The sequence below is a fragment of the Bombina bombina genome, chromosome 7 (assembly GCF_027579735.1).
Source record: "Bombina bombina isolate aBomBom1 chromosome 7, aBomBom1.pri, whole genome shotgun sequence".
NCBI classification, from domain to species: Eukaryota; Metazoa; Chordata; class Amphibia; order Anura; family Bombinatoridae; genus Bombina; species Bombina bombina.
The window spans coordinates 106705831-106728096 of record NC_069505.1 but is presented as its reverse complement, the minus strand read 5'-3'; the positions used below and the strand labels follow the sequence as shown (position 1 = coordinate 106728096).

At 38.2% G+C, this 22266-nt stretch overlaps 1 protein-coding gene across 1 annotated transcript in view; it reads right to left on the bottom strand.

The window, feature by feature from the left end:
- Positions 1-256: 256 nt before the first annotated feature.
- Positions 257-22266, bottom strand: part of CD82 (CD82 molecule) — a 231369-nt gene continuing 209359 nt past the window's right edge. Inside the window, exons 6-9 of the mRNA XM_053720235.1 lie at positions 7629-7730; positions 5864-6019; positions 4948-5031; positions 257-1955 (exon numbers count right to left, since the gene is read on the bottom strand). Of these exons, the coding sequence (XP_053576210.1) occupies positions 1878-1955; positions 4948-5031; positions 5864-6019; positions 7629-7730 (420 nt within the window). The 3' untranslated portion in view covers positions 257-1877. The remainder of the gene's footprint in view (positions 1956-4947; positions 5032-5863; positions 6020-7628; positions 7731-22266) is intronic.

The following is a 22266-nucleotide window of genomic DNA, read 5'->3' as shown; positions in this document are numbered from 1 at the left end:
TGACTAAAGGAAGGTGGGGAAATTACCTCAATAATAATATGCTTATAAAATGTATTTAATATGTAATGTCCCTTTAAATCTGCCAAAACCTTGTTTGTATAGAATATTAACTGGAAGCCGCACAAGAGGATGCATTTACTCCTATATACTGTATATATCCATCAGAAACCGCACCAAAATATAAACAAATCCCCCAATACTTAATTTCACACAATTAACTTCTTAGGTTGGTGACTCAGGAATTGAACAGACACTGTAAATTTCACAAACCTTTTAATGACGTGATCTGATTTGGTTGAAAAACATCAGAGATTAAGACAATTCATTGTATTTACTACTGGAATGTTGGAATCCAGGTACACATCATACTGGAGGGTCCAGCAGTGTATATTTCTGACCATTATACACTGCATGTAATTGGTCACTTAATGGATTGAGCCCCTTTCCAACAACACGATGATATCATATTATGAAATTAATAAACACTCAAGATGATATACCTAAAAAAAATCAAAAAATGTTAGGAGCCAAAATTAAAATTTTTGGAGTCTTGGCTGCCATGCTTTCAAAATGTTAATCCCTACATTAAACCCTGGAATGATGAAGGGCAGACAGAATATAAAATATTTAATATCAATATATTCACTTTCTATATTGCAGAAATAAAAGTAGTGTCGGAACAGTTTAAATTCTCACTTTAAAACAAAAAAAAGTTTTATTCTCCTTACATTATCATCCACGGAGCCAAACTATGGAAACCATAGTGACATCTCCTATTCTGGTACTAAGCAGGCAAAGAGTGGACAACGATAAACGTAATGTGCTATCCTCTAAGGATGCAACTCCTGTAACTGTAAATGTGTTACACACAGCAGTCTTGGCAAATAAAATTGAATGGGGGATTAGATATACGTGTTTGAACTAAAAACATAATTATATATGTAAAAAAAAATAATTGAGAGGGGTTATATTATTCAAGTTTAATATTCTCCCGATACCCTTGTAGGGTCAAGATGACCTTTTGCATAATATTTTATTGATGTCTCTGGTCCTTTATTAAAGAATTTTCTCAGGAGAGTATTTGGAACTAGCCAGAGTTCTTCTGGGTAATCTTAAATATGGCTACTTAGAGAGGTTAGCAATCATTATAAATATAACAAAGCATAAACTAAAAATAGAAGCAACAGAATACTGGAGCAGTGTACACTGGAGATGAGTCCTATTTTAACTCCTTTGCTAGAGAAGCTCATCAGCATTGCCTCCTACCCATGGTGACAAAATGCGAAATTCCATGTGCATGTATTAATATTTGTGATATGATGGTCATAAGTGAACAAGGGGTAATATATGCTGCAGTAATATTTTGTTACAAAGGTCATAAGTGAACAAGGGGTAATATATGCTGACTGACGTGCTCAGTGTCAATAATTTCCAAACATTATTTACAAAAAATGCTAAGAATTCTTTACAGAAATAAAAGTTTCAATCTTTTCCCCAAATTATATATTTATACATAGAGCTTTTTAAAATTTATTTTTCAAACACTTTTTTTTTTATCCTTCAAACTATAGACCTCTCTCCACCCATCACAGTGTCCCGATTTTAATTCTCCTATTTTTTTCCAACTAATATTATCAACAATTTTCCTGGGAATATCTAAGGCACATTAAGCAAACAGTTCAAAACATCTCCCCCCACAGAATATTATCTACAAATATAAGCGTCCCTGGAAGTGAATGGAGAGAAAGCAAAACTATGAAATCATATTCCCTTTAAGCAAGATCCTTTTGTTGTCTATATACATGGTGCCTGACTGGGTTCGATGGTGTGAGGTGGGGACGATTTGCATCTTGATGTGAAGTTCTGGCACCAGCCAATCAGTATTTGGGCACTTTGCTGTAGTCTTCACTTTGGATGTTTCGGCAAAGGCATATGGACAGGATCAAGCCCAGGAGCTATTGAAAGAGAAAGAACAAAGGATAACGGTCAAACCAGTGGCAGATACACAAGTGAAAGACAGGAAGACAAATACAATTAGTACCACAAGAAGATAGAATGCTCCCTTCCCCTGATGTTGTTCATACATATTTAGAAGATTTCTTTCTGGGCGAAATTCCCAAACTGAAAGTGTAAAGATTGTCCATGTTTTCTTTCTAATTTTTCTCTCTCCAAAACATTTACACCTAGATTACAAGGTCGCAGCGTTGACTGCAGCGCTCATGCAATATGGTTTTTCTTTAGGCTCCCTCGAGCGTCTTCAGCCTCGCTAGCCTCACCAGTCCTTATATTAATATTAATACTATTTAATGGTAGGGAGCAGAATTATCTTACTCACATTAACGTGAGCAACTATATATTACCAGGAAGAGCAGACTACAGACAAAAAATGCTGGACAAACTACATATGGCAAAAAAGGAGACCACACCGAAAGCAATCTAAACCAGTGACTACAGACACAAGTAGACATCAGCGCTTACAGCCATCTTGCATTTTGTGGGATAGTACAGCTTGGGTGCTCTGCCTGTACCAAAACTTTTTCCTTCCCTATAAATATACTGATTTGACATCCTGAAGCCTGACAAGCCACACCTTAAATCCGCCCAAAAAACATACTGCCTACAACAATAGACTTCAAAACTATTTGCATGGCTCAGCATCGTAGTCCAGGATAGTAACTGAATAAATTGTGAGATACAAATTAAGACATGTTGCTCTGAATATAATTAGGCATGTTACCTCTGCCTGGTTTAGTATTATTTAGGTTTGTATATCTCTGTCCGAAAGGGAGCCGAGTTATGAGGAACTTCATCAGATGATTTCAATCGAGTGTCTGGGTTATTTATATCACCATCTCTGAAGTGTCAGAGAGGCAAAAAAAACATTTTCTACTTCTTAAATTTGCGGTTGCAGGCTCGATCATGGATGCACTGCACAACCTCAAAAGCTAGGAATGCAACTTGATAACTCTTCCCCTAAGTCAGGGTTCAACAAACACAAAAGTCAGGGTGCCACTACCACCATAAAATTTGGCCATGGCACCCTAGTTGGGTGCACCCAAGAAACCCATGAGTACCCTCCTTATCCCTGCCGGCTGCCACACCTAAAACTTAGTGGCTGGATTATTTTAAGGCCGCAAACTGCAAATCACAAAAGCCGCATGGTTAATGAGGGAGAGGTCTGGGCATCCATGGTGCTAAGGCAGTGCACATGGTTCCATTCTAAAAAATGTTTTGCCTTTATAATAAGACGCCGTTAAGGCAGCGCACCCGTTTCCAGCAGGAAAAAGTGTTGCCTTTTAATGCCTTATCCTGTAATTTTATACAGAGTGCAATATGAGATGACTGCTATAATCATGAGTCTGTGAGTCTGATAAACACATGCTGTGTTTACTGGGTTGGTGCTGTAACATTCTGGGCAGGGATTGGTTGATCCAGAATCCAACTTTGCACTTTTTCTGGATCCCGCTCGAGTCTGTGACCTTCTAGTCCAATGTATATAACTATAACAAACACTTACTGGATGCAGTTACATGGAGTCTGCTAAGTATATGGTGGTATAAGCGATTTTATTAGGAAACAATATCAATACCAGCTCTGGGGTCCCTTGCCTGGATATTAGTAGCTGAATTGTTTTTGGTCATTAGTACATTCTGTAAGTACAGTCTGTGGTGGTGCGATTACACATATACAACTTGATATGTACATATAAAAATATGAGTGGTTTCATGAATGCACAGCACTCATTGGATTTAATCAAACAAAACTATTATGTGACGTTTCATGGTTAGCACCCATTTAAGTAGCATAATAAATACATTTTTTAGATCATTTAGATCCAGTGAGTGTTGTCAGTTCATGAACTTTAGAGAGAGAAAGAAAGAAGAGAGATAAAGAACAGAGAGAGAGAGAAGAGAGATAAAAGAGAGAGAGAGGGGGGAGAGAGAGAGAACGAGAGAGAGGGGGAGAGAGAGAGAGAGAGAGAGAGAGAAAGAGGAAAGAGAAGAGAGAAGAGAGAGAGTTCACTAAGTATATGGTGGTATAAGCGAACAATATAATAATCAAACAAAACTATTATGTGACGTTTCATGATTAGCACCCATTTAAGTAGCATAATAAATGTCCAATGAGTTCATGAACTTTAGATTGAGAGGTAGGAGAGAAGAGGAAAGAGAGAGAGAGAAAGAGAAGAGAGATAGAGAACAGAGAGAGAGAAGAGAGAGATATACAGGAAGAAGAGAGAGAGAGAGAAATAAGAGGGAGAGGAAAGAGGAGAGAGAGGGAGAGGAGAGAGAGGGAGAGGAAAGAGAAGAGAGAAAAGAGAAGAGAAAAAAAAAAAAAGAGCAGTGAAGAGACGTGAGAGAACAGAGAGCAGAAATAGAAGAGAGAGAAAAGAGGAGAGAGAGAGAAAAGAGGAGAGGAGAGAGAGAGAGAGAGAGAGAGAGAGAGAGAAAGAGAGAGAGAGAGAGAGAAGAAAGAGAGGAGAGAGAAAAAGAGAATAGTGAAGAAAGTAAAGAGAAAGAAGAGAGAACAGAGAGTAAAGATACCAAAATAAAGGTAAATTTGATAATAAAAGTAATTTGAAAATGTTTGCATGGGCTATATAAATCACAAAAGTATAAAGGGTTACTAAAGTCAAAATTAAACTTTCATGATGCATTTAGGGCATGCAGTTTTAAGGGCTGAAAGGTCCGAAACGTCACGTCTTCTAAAGGAAAGATTTTTAGATAAGGTGCTGTGGACACTTTGTATATGCCTATTCTTGCAGAAAAACTCAGTCTGCATCGGCACATGAACTACATTGTTGCGGAGAAATATTGTGTCTCTAAATAATCTACACTATTTCCCAACTGCTATTGTGTCACTAAATCCAGTGATATTTGTACAAAGAGTGTGAGTGTCAAATAACTATGTATATGGTTGTATATGACAGATATAAGATGTATTTACCTCAATGACAGCAACACCAACACATACTCCAAGGATGATGCCCAGATTATCCTGCAGCCAGCTCTTCACTCCATCCATGCACCCCTATATCAAGACAGAGGTGGTGGTCAGTACATTATAGTGAAATGTGCTGACCGTACAAAGTAACCTATGGGTGCACTTTTAAATGTTTATTCAATGTAACAGCTTATTCAAGGAATATCATCATCTATAAAAATGTGTGTTCTGTATTATAGTATTGGCTCCACTGACAAATCAAAGGGATCTGCTAATCAAATAATACAGCAGTACCCTTTTACAATTACAATATTCAGTACAGCCCCGTAGTATAACAATAGGTACTGAGATTTGCTGGAGTTGACAATTGAAAATTATCCTACAGTACATACAAGTAAGTTGAAAGTAGCTAATAATATTAACAATAATTACAGCTGGGCTGGTAGTGTTACCTTAACAACATATACTCAATCACTAAATTATACAAAATCTCATTATATATACTGTATATATGTATATATATATATATATACACACACACGTATACACACAAAAACAAATATATATATATATATATATATATATATATACATACACACACAAAAATATATATATAGACACACACACACCATTAACAATCATGGTACGGACCTAGCCCTATGTAGTTAATTGAGGAAATGTTCGGTTAAGAAAGTATATAAACACATATAAAACTCATATTTAGTACACACTAGGTGTCATGTAACACACACAGCTTTTAGCACTTCCCTGGGGGGATACAGGATTCCTGTTGTGATTACTTCACTGGATAATAGTTTGTTGTAATGTTATAACAACCAGTACCTGGAGCAGGGTTGTAGGTGTGATCTCTCGGTTATCATATCTCAAATTATGCACCAAAGCGTCTGCCTACACTCACCTTTTTGTAAACAGGCCAGTCAGTACTGCTGCTGTTGCAGAAACCACTGGTTTGGATTTCAACGGTGCCACAAGAGCAGGGATATAATGTGCTATTATTGCTGAGTGCAGGATTCATGGTCCAGATCTTATAGTCAGTCCATCCGCAGCACTTCAGCTGGAATGGAAGAGGAAAATGAAAGTGAGCAGCATGCAACAACAACCCGCAGGTCTAAGCCAATAAGGACAACTGCAGCCTGGGATAAACACAAAACACACGAACCTGGACAGCATGACCTGGGGCAAACACTAAACATACAAAACCAGATTACCCAGAACCTGATACTCTGTTACTGTTCCCTCTGCTCCTGGCTCCTCAGATTTGAGAGCTACTAGAAATGCCTAAAGAATCCTAACAGTCTGTTACCTTCCCCTCCCTCTTTATATTTAAGAGCTACCAGCACTACCTGCAGAACCACTGATTCTCGGTTACCCTTCCCTAAACACCTGGCTCTGCAGTTTTGAGGAAAGCCATCACTACCTGCAGAACCACTGATTCTCGGTTACCCTTCCCTAAACACCTGGCTCTGCAGTTTTGAGGAAAGCCATCACTGCCTGCAGAACCACTGATTCTCGGTTACCCTTCCCTAAACATCTGGCTCTGCAGTTTTGAGGAAAGCCATCACTGCCTGTAGAACCACTGATTCTCGGTTACCCTTCCCTAAACACCTGGCTCTGCAGTTTTGAGGAAAGTCATCACTGCCTGCAGAACCACTGATTCTCGGTTACCCTTCCCTAAACACCTGGCTCTGCAGTTTTGAGGAAAGCCATCACTGCCTGTAGAACCACTGATTCTCGGTTACCCTTCCCTAAACACCTGGCTCTGCAGTTTTGAGGAAAGCCATCACTGCCTGCAGAACCACTGATTCTCGGTTACCCTTCCCTAAACACCTGGCTCTGCAGTTTTGAGGAAAGCCATCACTGTCTGCAGAACCACTGATTCTCGGTTACCCTTCCCTAAACACTTGGCTCTGCAGCTTTGAGGAAAGCCATCACTGCCTGCAGAACCACTGATTCTCGGTTACCCTTCCCTAAACACCTGGCTCTGCAGTTTTGAGGAAAGCCATCACTGCCTGTAGAACCACTGATTCTCGGTTACCCTTACCTAAACACCTGGCTCTGCAGCTTTGAGGAAAGCCATCACTGCCTGCAGAACCACTGATTCTCGGTTACCCTTACCTAAACACCTGGCTCTGCAGCTTTGAGGAAAGCCATCACTGCCTGCAGAACCACTGATTCTTGGTTACCCTTCCCTAAACACCTGGCTCTGCAGTTTTGAGGAAAGCCATCACTGCCTGCAGAACCACTGATTCTCGGTTACCCTTACCTAAACACCTGGCTCTGCAGCTTTGAGGAAAGCCATCACTGCCTGCAGAACCACTGATTCTTGGTTACCCTTCCCTAAACACCTGGCTCTGCAGTTTTGAGGAAAGCCATCACTGCCTGTAGAACCACTGATTCTCGGTTACCCTTCCCTAAACACCTGGCTCTGCAGTTTTGAGGAAAGCCATCACTGCCTGCAGAACCACTGATTCTCGGTTACCCTTCCCTAAACACCTGGCTCTGCAGGTTTGAGGAAAGCCATCACTGCTTGCATAATCCTGACCCTTTATGGCCTTCCCCTCTGCTACTCGCACCTCACAGATGTGAGCCTATCATCTCATCTCCTTGCACTTTTATCATTATCTCAACTATTGATCTCATGGATCTGATGCCAACATACTCACATTACTCTGTATGTAATCCCACACGTTGTCTGCGCTTGTGTAGTTTCCTTCCTCATAAGTCAAAATGGTTTTATTGACTATGGACTCCATTTCCAATTTTAGCTGTTAAAGATTAAAATAAAAGGTATAAATGATTAGTATAATGGAAGGAGATACATGATTTTTAAAGTATTATTTTTAATTGATTTCATCTTAAAAAGGGAAAGTCTACCCAAAAAAGTTTACTGTTTAAAAAGATAGATAATCCCTTTATTACCCTTTCGCCGGTTTTGCATAACCAACAGTTATATTAATATACTTTTTACCATTATGATTACTTTGTATCTAAGCCTCTATAGACTGCCTCTTATTTCTGTGCTATTTACAAACTTGCATTTTAGCCAATTAGCGCTGCTTCATAACTAACTCCAAGGGATTGAGCACAACGTTATCTATATGGCACACATGAACCAGCACTGTCTGGCTGTGAAAAGGTAATACAATAGACTAAATTAAGAGGCGGCCTGCCGGGGCTTAGAAACGGGCAGCGATTTAGAGGTATAGAGGTTAAAAAGTATATTAATATAACAATATTGGCTTTGCAAAGCTGGAATGGGTAATAAAGGCGTTATCAATCTTTTTAAACAATAAAAAAAATCAAGTAGACTGTCCCTTTAAAACCCAATTGAAAACATTCAACAAGTAGGGTGGAAGAAGAAAAGTTAGATAAACGCCACAGAATTGTCTATGTTTCTAGTGAGAACGGAAAATAACAGAAAGCATCAGTGCTCAAGAAACAGGCCACAAAAAAACAAAAACACAAAATAAATAAAAAATATCTGCTTAGTTGATGTTATTCAGCAGTGTTTGGCTATAGTCACATACTGTTATGGTTCTCTACTTGAATACAACAGTAAAGAAACACAATTTTTATTATTCAGATAGAGAATACAATTTAAAAAAAAAGTTTCCTATTTACTTCTATTATCAAATTTGCTTTTGTTCTTATGATATTCTGTGTTGAAGGGATACCCAGGTAGGCATCTGGAGCACTTTATGGCAGGAAATCGTGCTGCCCTCTAGTTATGCACTGAAATGGAAATTCTGGACCAAAACCGAAAATCCAGGATGCACTTGGCTGAAAACCGAAACTGAAAATGTCTTATTTCTCAAAATATTTTTTAGGTTTTTTTTTTGCATAATTAGACTATTTAATGAATTCATCTGAATTGAAAAACTGCAAGCCAATAAAATCACATGACCACACTAATTCTCTAGTCTAGCACCGAATTTGAAATATGCTACACAATAATTTTACAGAAAATAACAGGCAAAAAAACCCAGGCGAAACATTTCTGCGGCCAAAATTGCGGTGCATCCCTACTGCAATCTAGTGCTCTTATAAAACTGCCATCTAGTGCTCTTGTAAAACTGCCATCTAGTGCTCTTGTAAAACTGCCATCTAGTGCTCTTGTAAAACTGCCATCTAGTGCTCTTGTAAAACTGCCATATAGTGCTCTTGTAAAACTGCCATATAGTGCTCTAGAATTGGGCAGGATCCTAAGCATAAGTATATTATCAAGTTAAAGGGACAGTCTACACCAGAATTGTTATTGTTTTAAAAGATAGATAATCCCTTTATTACCCATTCCCCAGTTTTGCATAATCAACACTGTTATATTAATACACTTTTAACCTCTGTGATTATCTTGTATCTAAGCCTTTGCAAACTGCCCCTTTTTTCGGTTCTTTTGACAGACTTGCAGTCTAGCCAATCAGTGCCTGCTCCCAGATAACTTCACGTGCACGAGCAGTGTTATCTATATGAAATACGTGAACTAACACCCTCTAGTGGTGAAAAACTGTTAAAATGCAATCTGAAAAGAGGTGGACTTCAAGGTCTCAGAAATTAGCATATGAACCTCCTAGGTTAAGCTTTCAACTAAGAATACCAAGAGAACAAAGCAAAATTGGTGATAAAAGTAAATTGGAAAATTGTTTAAAATTACATGCGCTATCTGAATCACCAAAGTTTATTTTGGCCTAGACTGTCCCTTTAATTAAAATCACATGCTTTATCTGAATCATGGAAGAAACATTTTGGGTTTCATATTCCTTTAAACTTTCATAATTCAGAGCGTACCATTTTAATAAACATCTCAATTCACTGAGCACTATGAGCAGGATTTATCAAAGCAATTCTCCTAAAATTGAGCCTATAAATCCGCATACGACTGATTCCTCTGATTTAATAATGCAAAGTGAGCCTAAAATTGGGCAACTTCGACTATACATTCGTCTCACTTCATTCACATTCACCAAGGCGCACCGGTGCGCTTAAAAAAGGGTTACATTTGCTAGTTTAGGTCGCATTTTCCTTTAGTCTTAGTTACGAATTTATCATTTTGTTGTGCCTTTGGAGAACACAAAATTCTACAAATACAGGCATAGTTCTCCATAGGTACTTGGGAAAAACAGCATTAAAAATCATTATGTCTGAGCTTGTTGCCATGTTCACATCTATTTCTAATTGTAGCAGGTCTATCTTTTTCTAGATACATATGCCAAATACAGAATGCAAAATTGCCCCAAAAAGAACAAAAATTGTATTAAAACTTTGAATGTGTTACGGTTATATAGGGTCATTATATTAAAAAAAGTTGAAAGTAAAATAGTATTGTGGTAAGACACCAAACTGAATGCGCAAATTTGCCCCATGTAAAATACAAATGTAATAGATGACTTGGAAGAGGGCAAAAGATACTACCTAAAAAAAAAATCCTCGGGTTTGAAATAGAAAAAATCAGAATTTCCTTTTTTCACGTGGAGAAATTTAACATAATTCGCCCTCGCTAGCCATCCAAACAGCACATATTAAAATGTGCACTTTTTTGATAAATTTGTGCGCAGTGTTGCTCCTCTCCACGGGCGAGCTGCAGAGAAATTGGAAGAGAATAAAAAGGAGAATTCTCCTAGCCCTTGATTAATCTAGCACTATATAGCAGCTGTGTTTGCAATAATGTTTGTACCACTGTTATACATAAAGTGTTCAAGTCAAGTGCTATCTCAGTATGCTCTCATGGAAAATTTCAACAAAGGAAACCAAGAGAAATATCCGTCACAATACAAATAATCTTGATTGTTTTAATTGTATCTGAATCATGAATGTTTCATTTTCCACCCCCATGTTCTTGTAATACAGAGTGCCATTTTTTTATAATCCAGCTGTAACACACACCTGTTGTGTTCATACATTCAGGAACCTGTAATCATGCTGCAAAGAGACCCTACGCTATTTTTTTTCTTAATTTGCTCATATGGGGTTGATTACAATGTTTATAATTGTGTTTATCATCTGTTTTACGGCTCCAGTTATGCCTTCAGAGTGATTACAAGGAAAAGACACCACTTTTGTATTGGAAAAACAGAGTGTATTGGATGTGAGAGGCTATTGGTTAAAGGGACAGTCTACAAAAAATTGTTATTGTTTAAAAAGATAGACAATGCCTTTACTACCCATTCCCACAGCTTTGCACAACCAACATTGTTAGATTAATATACTTTATTACATTAAAACCTCTCAATTTCTGCCTGTTTCTAAGCCATTACAGACAGCCTCTTATCACATGCTTTTTAATTAGCTTTTCATGCTAGTTCATGTGGTCCATATAGATAACATTGTGTTTCACAGCCCGGGGAGTTATTTAAGAGTTAGCACAACACAGTACTAAATGCAACTCAATAGATAATAAATAGTCACAGTCATGTGATCAGGGGGCAGTGTAATAGATAGATATCTATGCAACACTGGGGAATGGGTAATAAAGTGGTTATATATCTTTTTAAAACAATAACAATTCTGTTGTAGACTGTTCCTTTAATTTACTTATAGGATGTATCAGCGATCACAATCTATCCGACCCCAAATTTTCAACTAAACATTAAAAACAAAATGGACACATCAAGCCAAAAGGCACATGATAAATGCTGAAATCCCACAAATTGATCATGAACACATATTCAACAACGTTCTGCGCTTGCTCGGATCAGTCTCTGGTAGCCCACGCTAACAAAGGTGACGGACCTTTTTTGATGACAATAGATTTGCGTCAAATAATAAATGCAGGGCTCAAAATTTCAAATCCTAACCTTCTAGCCAGGCCAAAATGTCCCTAGCCACTTCTAATCCCATCCATCTCTTGCCCCTAACCACTGCCCACCCATATGTTTAGCCATTGTGAATCACCTTATTGCGCAGTCATTTTTCATATTTGTTTTTTAACCCATAACAAATTATGTCATTTTAACACAATCATTACAAATACATTAATTTGCTAGCCATTTGGCACAGTGTATATACAGAATTGTCCTCCCTCTCTACTTGCCCGAAACCAATTTCTACAGGTAACTGGAAATTTTGAGCCATGATAAATGATACTAAATACTTCATCATCTTCAATATGTAAATGTAAAAACATGAATAAAACATATATACATGATATGGACAGTTGCAAAACCAATACAGATATAAATATAAATGTTTACCTATCAGTAAATTACATTAAAAAGTTATCTTAAAGGGACAGTCAAGTCCAAAATAAATAGTCATGATTCAAATAGGGCATTTAATTTTAAACAACTTTCCAATATACTTTTATCATCAATTTTGCTTTGTTCTTTTGGTATTCTTAGTTGAAAGTAAATTTTTTGGAGGTTCATATGCTAATTTCTTAGACCTTGAAGGCCACCTCTAATCTGAATGCATTTTGACAGTTTCTCACCACTAGAGGGCGTTAGTTCATGCGTTTCATATAGATAACATTGAGCTCATGCACATGAATTTACCGAGGAGTGAGCACTGATTGGCTAAAGTGCAAGTCTGTCAAAAGAACTGAAATAAGGGGGCAGTTTGCAGAGGCATAGATACAAGGTAATTACAGAGGTACAACGTGTATTAATATAGCAGTATTGGTTATGCAAAACTGGGGAATGGGTAATAAAGAGATTATCTATCTTTTTAAACAACAAAAATTATGGTGTTGACTGTCCCTTTAATAAAAAAAAAGCGCCAGATTATCCGTTTTTTCCAATATAAAAAAAAAGGATTGGGAATCGATAACTATGTGATTATTTAATGGCGATCTAGCACAAGGAATAATCTGGAACCGATTTCTCTGTGTGAACTCTTTGATTGGCTTTCTGCAAATGCAGCTAAATTCTTTTGAACATTAACTGATAATCTTTTTTCTTCCCAAAAGCAATAAACATGTCTGGTTGAAAGCGCAAGTGTTTTATGCTGATGATGACTCATCATTTTGCTTTTAATAATATGTTTTTATAAACAATTATATCACCATGAAATATTATCATATGCAATCATTCACAGGCAAATTTCCACAAAACACAATAAAAAATGCAATAAAACAATCAGAGTGAGAACTGTAAACTACAGTTCATCATTAAATAAACGTTTAAAACTTTCTTTGCGGGTTTTTTAATTTGTTAAATATATTGTGGTTCAGAAACACTAGTTTCACCTTAAAGGGTCATTATAGTGAGTACATTACATGTCCTAATACTGGCCTCGACAAACCCAGGATCCAGGGAACTACTGGCTTGTAGAAGGCTCCTGGGTTTGTCGAACCTTGCAATAGAGCAGATATCCTCAGACTTGGCCCTTCAGAGGTTTTGGAACTACATTTCCCATGATCCTCAGCCAGCATATCAGAGCATGTAATTGACTCATTATAATGGCCCTTTAAAGGTGAAAATAGTGTTTCTGAATTACACTATAATTGTTAAACTCAAAAATCCTGGCTCCTAAAGTTTTGGGTTATTCTCCATATATCTATATACAAATACCACTATCTGGCTCCTAAATATTCTTACTAACTTCTACATTTTAAACATATTTGTCAACCCCTGCTTTAATGTGTTAGACCAGGGGTCATCAATTGTGAAACTCCAGAGGTTTTGGAAATACATTTCCCATGATGCTCAAGCCAGCATTTCAGCTGGATGAGCATCATGGGAAAAGTAGGTTTGTTTTTGGAATATATTTCCCCATGATGCTCAGTCAGCATTTCAGCTGGCTGAGCTTCATGGGAAATGTATTTCCAAAACCTCTGAAGGAACACAATTGATGACCCCTGTGTTAGACAATGTAATTTTATCACTAGCAACATTGTAACTTTGTTTGTTTAAGCCTCACAAAGGGGTTTAACACATAGTTAAAGTACTGCTCGGGAGCCATAGAAAACTACTGCTCATGAGCAAAAACTGCCAGTGAGCCAATCAGCAGCGGCAGCCTATCAGCTGGCCACACAGCTACTGCAGGCTGTTTGGATCATCGCCGGTTCCTGCACGTTAATAAAATAAAAGAATTACATGCTCTAATTAATTTAGCAAATTTAATTTTTCCACTATAATGGTAATTTAAGATCTTCAAATTAAAATATTACTTACCCAACTGCATTTGCAAACTTTTTATTAATAGACTGTACAGAGATTCATTTAAAGTGATAGTAAATCCTAGCATTTGTGAAACACTAGGATTTACCAGTGGAACAAATAAAGGGGACTTTCAGTTATGAAGTATAAAATACTTCATGCTTAAAGTTCCTTTATTTTTCAGAAGTGTTCGCCGCGCTGTGCTTTGAGGTGATCTTAGCCAATAGCATGCTAGCTATCCGGCATAATGCCATCTGGCCCACACGACTATTGGATAAGAGGTGGAAACGTCATCTCACAGCAAAATAGCGTTCTGCCGTGGGCTGGCTGAGGTGCTCAGTGCGGCAAACGCTTCAGTCCCCTTTATTTGCTCCACTGGTAAATCCTAGCGTAGTAAAAAGTAGCAATAAAACAGAACTGCTATTCAGAAACCGCAAATCTGCGCCCAATCACGCTATAAAAGTTCTCAATCTTCTTGCCGGCCAACTCCACTGTAAGCAATGGGGAAAATATAATGCTGAACAAATGAATGAACAAACAGGCACAAATGCTGCTAAAAACTTTATTAGACCATTTGCAAAAAGCCCAAAAACAGAAAATTAAAGGGACAGTCTACACCAGAAGATGTATTGTTTTAAAAGATAGAAAATCCTTTTATTACTCATTTCCCAGATTTGCATAACCAACACTGTTAAATTAATATACTTTTTACCTCTGTGATTACCTGGTATCTAAGCATCTTCTGACAGCCCCCTGATCACATGACTTTTTATTTATTATCTATTGACTTGCATTTTAGCCAATTAGTGCAGTGTCTGCTACTTGCCACTAGCCACGGGCGTGATCACAATGTTATCTATATTGCTCACATGAACTAGCACCCTCCTGTTGTGAAAAGCTAATACAAAAATAGTACAGACTCAGCATACAATATTTATAAGGAATGTAACAAAGCATGCAAAAAAGCAATCAAATTAGCCAAAATTGAAAATGAAAAATTAATTGCCAAGGATTCTAAGTCTAACCCTAAAAGGTTCTTTAAGTACATAAATAGCAAAAATCTAAGAAGGATAATATAGGTACATTAAAATGTGTGGAGGGTAGCATGATAAATAATGACAGGGAGAAGGCTGAGGTACTAAACCAGTTTTTTTCTTCAGTATACACAAGAGAGGAACCATTGAATGATACTTTGGAACAGAATAGAACATGCCAGTCCATACCACTAACTGGGTTTTGTTTAGAGGATATCAGGAAAAAAACTAAAAAAATATTAAGGTAAATAAAACTCCAGGCCCAGATGGAATACACCGAAGGGTGTTAAGTGAACTTAGCACTGTTATAGACAAACCTTTACTCTTAATTTTTCAAGACTCATTATCCTCAGGCATGGTACCCCAGGATTGGCGTAAAGCTGATGTGGTGCCACTCTTCAAAAAGGGAAGCAGGGATGATCCAGGAAGCTATAGACCAGTTAGTCTGACATCAATAGTGGGGAAGATATTTGAAGGGATTATAAGGGATTATATTGATGAGCATATTCGTGTAAACAAGATTATGAGTTCTAATCAGCATGGCTTTAGGAGAAATAGATCATGTCAAACTAATCTAATAAGATTCTACGAGGAAGTAAGTAAAAATATAGATAAAGGGGAATCAGTTGATGTGATATACTTAGATTTTGCAAAGGCATTTGATACAGTGCCACATGAGAGATTAATGCACAAAATTAAGGGACTGGGAATAGCTGAAAATGTTAGCTCATGGATAAATAACTGGATAAAAGATAGGGAGCAACGAGTAGCAGTAAATGGATCATACTCAGATTGGACAAAGGTAATCAGTGGCGTCCCCCAGGGATCAGTACTGGGCCCTGTTCTTTTTAATATTTTTATAAATGACTTGGAGCAAGGATTAAATAGCGACATCTCTATTTTTGCGGATGATACTAAGTTAAGTAAGGTCATTAGGTCAGAGCAGGATGAACTCTCTTTGCAAAGGGATTTGTTAAAATTAGAACTATGGGCAAGTGAATGGAAAATGAGATTTAATACGGAAAAATGTAAGGTTCTACATTTTGGAAGTAAAAATAAGCAGGCTATGTATTTTTTAAATGGGACAAGACTTAGCCAAACACAGGAGGAAAGGGATTTGGGAGAAGTAATAGATAACAAGCTAAAGATGAGTGCACAATGCAGGGCAGCGGCTTCAAAGGCTAATAAGATATTAGCATGTATTAAAAGAGGCATTGATTCAAGGGAGGAAAGCATAATTCTGTCATTATATAAAGCCCTGGTAAGACCTCACCTTGAGTTTGGAGTGCAGTTCTGGGGACCGATTGCTAAAAAAGATATTGCAGAACTAGAAAAAGTTCAGAGAAGGGCCACAAAGCTAATAAGGGGATTGGAGAAATTAACCTATGAGGAGAGGCTAGCCAAACTGGGTCTGTTCTCTTTAGAAAAAAGGCGCTTGAGAGGTGACATGATTACTTTATATAAATATATTCAAGGCCCATATACAGAGATGGCAGAAGCTCTTTTTATTCCAAGAAAATTGGTTCTGACAAGAGGTCATAATTTAAGGTTGGAGGAAAGGAGATTTAATCTCATGCAACGGAAACGTTTTTCACTGTAAGAGCAATAAAATTGTGGAACTCATTACCAAAGGAGGTAGTGAATGCCAATACCATAGATACATTTAAAAATAGTCTGGATAAATTTCTGTATATAAACAAAATTCATGGATATGATTGCTAGTATTAAATGGGTCACATTTTAATGGGGTTATTTAAGCTTAACTGGAGCTTTTTGTAAGTATTTTAGATTTGTATAGGTTGAACTCGATGGACTTCAGTCTTTTTTCAACCTTATCTACTATGTTACTATGTAAAAGCATGTGATAAGAGGCGGTATTTAGTGGCTTAGAAACAGGCAGAACTTTAGAGGTTTAAATGTTATAAAGTATATTAATATAACAATGTTGGTTGTGCACAGCTGTGGGATGGGTTATCTATCTTTTTAAACAATAAAACATTTTGTGTTGAATGTCCCTTTAAATCACATTTACAAGGATATACCTTCTTAATTTTTTATGGACACACCCACTCTTTGTCAATGACAGTAAGTCAAGTAAAATCCTACTTCATCCCTCATTATAACTGGTACTAAAGCTCCACAGACTGACTTTACAGTATAAGGGGCTGTGCTCATATGTCCGGCTGTTTTCAAGATTTCTAAAAGGCTTTGACTTATATTGTTTTCAGAATGGGGCAAACAGAGCAGTAGACACAGAAAAAGTATCAACGTGTGTATTATGGAGATTAATCTTCATCACATGACCCAGCAACAACAACGAGGTATAACTAAAGGATAAAAGGGAACAATTTGTTTTAATAAATAAAATGCTGTTTTCCTTAAAATGTTTAGCTCAGTTTTCTTTTGGTGTTTAAAGGGACATGTTTCAGATAGATAATACAATTTTAAAAAAGTTTCCAATTTACCTTTAATATCAAATTTGCATTGTACTCATGTTATTCTTTGTTGAAGAGATATCTAGATAGGTATCGTACATATGTCTGCAGCACATGACAGGAAATAGTGCTGCCATCTAGTGCTCTTGCTAATGTATAACACTGCTACAAAACTGCTGCCATATAGGGCTGCAAGCCATGCACACACCTGAGCTTACCTTCCTGCTTTTTAACAAAGGATAAAAAGAAAACAAAAGGAAATTTGATAATGGAAGTAGATTGGAAAATTAAGATTGTATGTTGTATCAGAATCATGCAAGAAAAAAAATGGGTTCTGTGTCCCTTTAATACACATGAATTACTAGGTTTCATTATTTTTGCAATAAGTTGTTTCGTTGCAGACACATTTTGGACTGCTCTGAAATAACAACATTTTGCTAACAAAATGATAATTTTATAAGCCAAGAAAACATCTCTTTTGCATGTATATTTAAACTGTGTAGTGCTTAAAGGGACATGATACCCAAATGTTGAAGCACTTGAAAGTGATGCAGTATAGCTGTAAAAAGCTGACTAGAAAATATCACCTGAACATCTCTATGTAAAAAAGGAAGACATTTTACCTCACATAACCAAAGTACAGGTAGCCCTCAGTTTACGCCGGGGTTGGGTTCCAGAAGGAATGGTTGTAAATAGAAACCGTTGTAAATTGAAGCCCAGTTTATAATGTAAGTCAATGGGAAGTGAGGGAGTTAGGTTCCAGGCCCCTCTCAAAATTGTCATAAGTAACACCTAATACATTATTTTTAAAGCTTTGAAATGAAGACTTTAAATGCTAAACATCATTATAAACCTAATAAATTAAATCACACAACACAGAATATATAAATAAACTAAGTTTAATGAACAAAAACATTTGCTAACATCATTATAAACCTAATAAAATAATCACACAACACAGACTTTACTTTAGTGCTCTCCATTGTTAGGATCTTAGATAATATCGGGTCTGCAGCTATTCTATGCATCCTTTGAAAGCTGCTCGATAGCTCAGGTCTGGTTACACTGATTAATTTCAGCTTGCTTGTGTTGCATACCTTTGCTGCAATGCAAGCGGACAGCTCCACCTACTGGCTATTTTAATCAATGCACTGATACTCAATGCTTTTCAATAGCAGTCACATGACTGAAAAAAAAGGTTGTTATTCTGAAACGGTGCAAATTGAACCGTTGTAAACCGAGGGCTACCTGTAGTCACACCCCACTGTAAAGGGACTTTAAGCAGCCAGTCAGGATGCTAGTCCCAGGACTTGCAAGGGATTGTGCATGTCATGTGTAGGCACAGTCATGTTATTTTCCTATTCAGTTTAAGGAAGATTACTATAAAATCTCACAAGATTACAGTGAAATCTCATGAAAGTACAGCAAAGCAATGCATGGCATTAACCCCTTCTGATGCTGCTTGGCTATTTTTTTCCAACTTGCAGCTGGATAGGAAGCTGAAGTATAACTGTTTACACATCACTTACTCTGGCGAGCTGAAGAAATTTTGAGGTAAAATATCTTCCTTGTTTACATAGAGATGCTCAGGTGATATTTTCCTGACAGCTTTTTACAGTTATACTGCATCAGTTTCAAGTTATTTAGCATTAACTGCTGATATATGTTACACATACATTAAAATAAGTAATAGGATTGGTGCCAAACAATTGTGAAGGAGGTATAAAAAACAGAATTTATGCTTACCTGATAAATTACTTTCTCCAACGGTGTGTCCGGTCCACGGCGTCATCCTTACTTGTGGGATATTCTCTTCCCCAACAGGAAGTGGCAAAGAGTCCCAGCAAAGCTGGTCACATGATCCCTCCTAGGCTCCACCCACCCCAGTCATTCGACCGACGGACAGGAGGAAATATATATAGGAGAAACCATATGATACCGTGGTGACTGTAGTTAGAGAAAATAATTCATCAGACCTGATTAAAAAACCAGGGCGGGCCGTGGACCGGACACACCGTTGGAGAAAGTAATTTATCAGGTAAGCATAAATTCTGTTTTCTCCAACATTGGTGTGTCCGGTCCACGGCGTCATCCTTACTTGTGGGAACCAATACCAAAGCTTTAGGACACGGATGAAGGGAGGGAGCAAATCAGGTCACCTAAATGGAAGGCACCACGGCTTGCAAAACCTTTCTCCCAAAAATAGCCTCCGAAGAAGCAAAAGTATCAAATTTGTAAAATTTGGCAAAAGTGTGCAGTGAAGACCAAGTCGCTGCCTTACATATCTGGTCAACAGAAGCCTTGTTCTTGAAGGCCCATGTGGAAGCCACAGCCCTAGTGGAGTGAGCTGTGATTCTTTCAGGAGGCTGCCGTCCGGCAGTCTCATAAGCCAATCGGATAATGCTTTTAAGCCAAAAGGAAAGAGAGGTAGAAGTCGCTTTTTGACCTCTCCTTTTACCAGAATAAACAACAAACAAGGAAGATGTTTGTCTGAAATCTTTAGTAGCCTCTAAATAGAATTTTAGAGCACGGACTACGTCCAAATTGTGTAACAAACGTTCCTTCTTTGAAACTGGATTCGGACACAAAGAAGGTACAACTATCTCCTGGTTAATATTTTTGTTGGAAACAACTTTCGGAAGAAAACCAGGCTTAGTACGCAAAACCACCTTATCTGCATGGAACACCAGATAGGGCGGAGAACACTGCAGAGCAGATAACTCTGAAACTCTTCTAGCAGAAGAAATTGCAACCAAAAACAAAACTTTCCAAGATAATAACTTAATATCTACGGAATGTAAAGGTTCAAACGGAACCCCTTGAAGAACTGAAAGAACTAGATTTAGACTCCAGGGAGGAGTCAAAGGTCTGTAAACAGGCTTGATCCTAACCAGAGCCTGAACAAATGCTTGAACATCTGGCACAGCTGCCAGTCTTTTGTGAAGTAAAACAGATAAAGCAGAGATCTGTCCCTTCAGAGAACTTGCAGATAATCCTTTCTCCAAACCTTCTTGTAGAAAGGATAGAATCTTAGGAATTTTTATCTTGTTCCATGGGAATCCTTTAGATTCACACCAACAGATATATTTTTTCCATATTTTATGGTAAATTTTTCTAGTTACAGGCTTTCTAGCCTGAATCAGAGTATCTATTACAGAATCTGAAAACCCACGCTTTGATAAAATCAAGCGTTCAATCTCCAAGCCGTCAGTTGGGGGGAAACCAGATTCGGATGTTCGAATGGACCCTGAACAAGAAGGTCCTGTCTCAAAGGTAGCTTCCATGGTGGAGCCGATGACATATTCACCAGGTCTGCATACCAAGTCCTGCGTGGCCACGCAGGAGCTATCAAGATCACAGAGGCCCTCTCCTGATTGATCCTGGCTACCAGCCTGGGGATGAGAGGAAACGGTGGGAATACATAAGCTAGGTTGAAGGTCCAAGGTGCTACTAGTGCATCTACTAGAGTCGCCTTGGGATCCCTGGATCTGGACCCGTAGCAAGGAACCTTGAAGTTCTGACGAGACGCCATCAGATCCATGTCTGGAATGCCCCATAATTGAGTTATTTGGGCAAAGATTTCCGGATGGAGTTCCCACTCCCCCGGATGGAATGTCTGACGACTCAGAAAATCCGCTTCCCAATTTTCCACTCCTGGGATGTGGATCGCAGACAAGTGGCAGGAGTGATCCTCCGCCCATTGAATTATCTTGGTCACTTCTTTCATCGCCAGGGAACTCCTTGTTCCCCCCTGATGATTGATATATGCAACGGTCGTCATGTTGTCTGACTGAAACCTTATGAATTTGGCCTTTGCTAGTTGAGGCCAAGCTCTGAGAGCATTGAATATCGCTCTCAGTTCCAGAATGTTTATCGGGAGAAGAGACTCTTCCCGAGACCATAGACCCTGAGCTTTCAGGGATTCCCAGACCGCGCCCCAGCCCACTAGGCTGGCGTCGGTCGTGACAATGACCCACTCTGGTCTGCGGAAGCTCATTCCCTGTGACAGATTGTCCAGGGTCAGCCACCAACGGAGTGAATCTCTGGTCTTTTGATCTACTTGAATCGTCGGAGAAAAGTCTGTATAATCCCCATTCCACTGTCTGAGCATGCACAGTTGTAATGGTCTTAGATGAATTCGTACAAAAGGAACTATGTCCATTATTGCAACCATCAATCCTATTACTTCCATGCACTGCACTATGGAAGGACGAGGAACAGAATGAAGTACTTGACAAGAGCTTAGAAGTTTTGATTTTCTGACCTCTGTCAGAAAAATCCTCATTTCTAAGGAATCTATTATTGTTCCTAAGAAGGGAACTCTTGTTGACGGGGACAGAGAACTTTTTTCTTTGTTCACCTTCCATCCGTGAGATCTGAGAAAGGCTAGGACGATGTCCGTATGAGCCTTTGCTTTTGACAGGGACGACGCTTGAATCAGGATGTCGTCCAAGTAAGGTACTACTGCAATGACCCTTGGTCTTAGAACTGCTAGAAGGGACCCTAGTACCTTTGTGAAAATCCTTGGAGCAGTGGCTAATCCGAATGGAAGTGCCACAAACTGGTAATGCTTGTCCAGAAAAGCGAACCTTAGGAACTGATGATGTTCCTTGTGGATAGGAATATGTAGGTACGCATCCTTTAAATCCACGGTAGTCATAAATTGATTTTCCTGGATAGTAGGTAGGATCGTTCGAATAGTTTCCATTTTGAACGATGGTACCCTGAGAAATTTGTTTA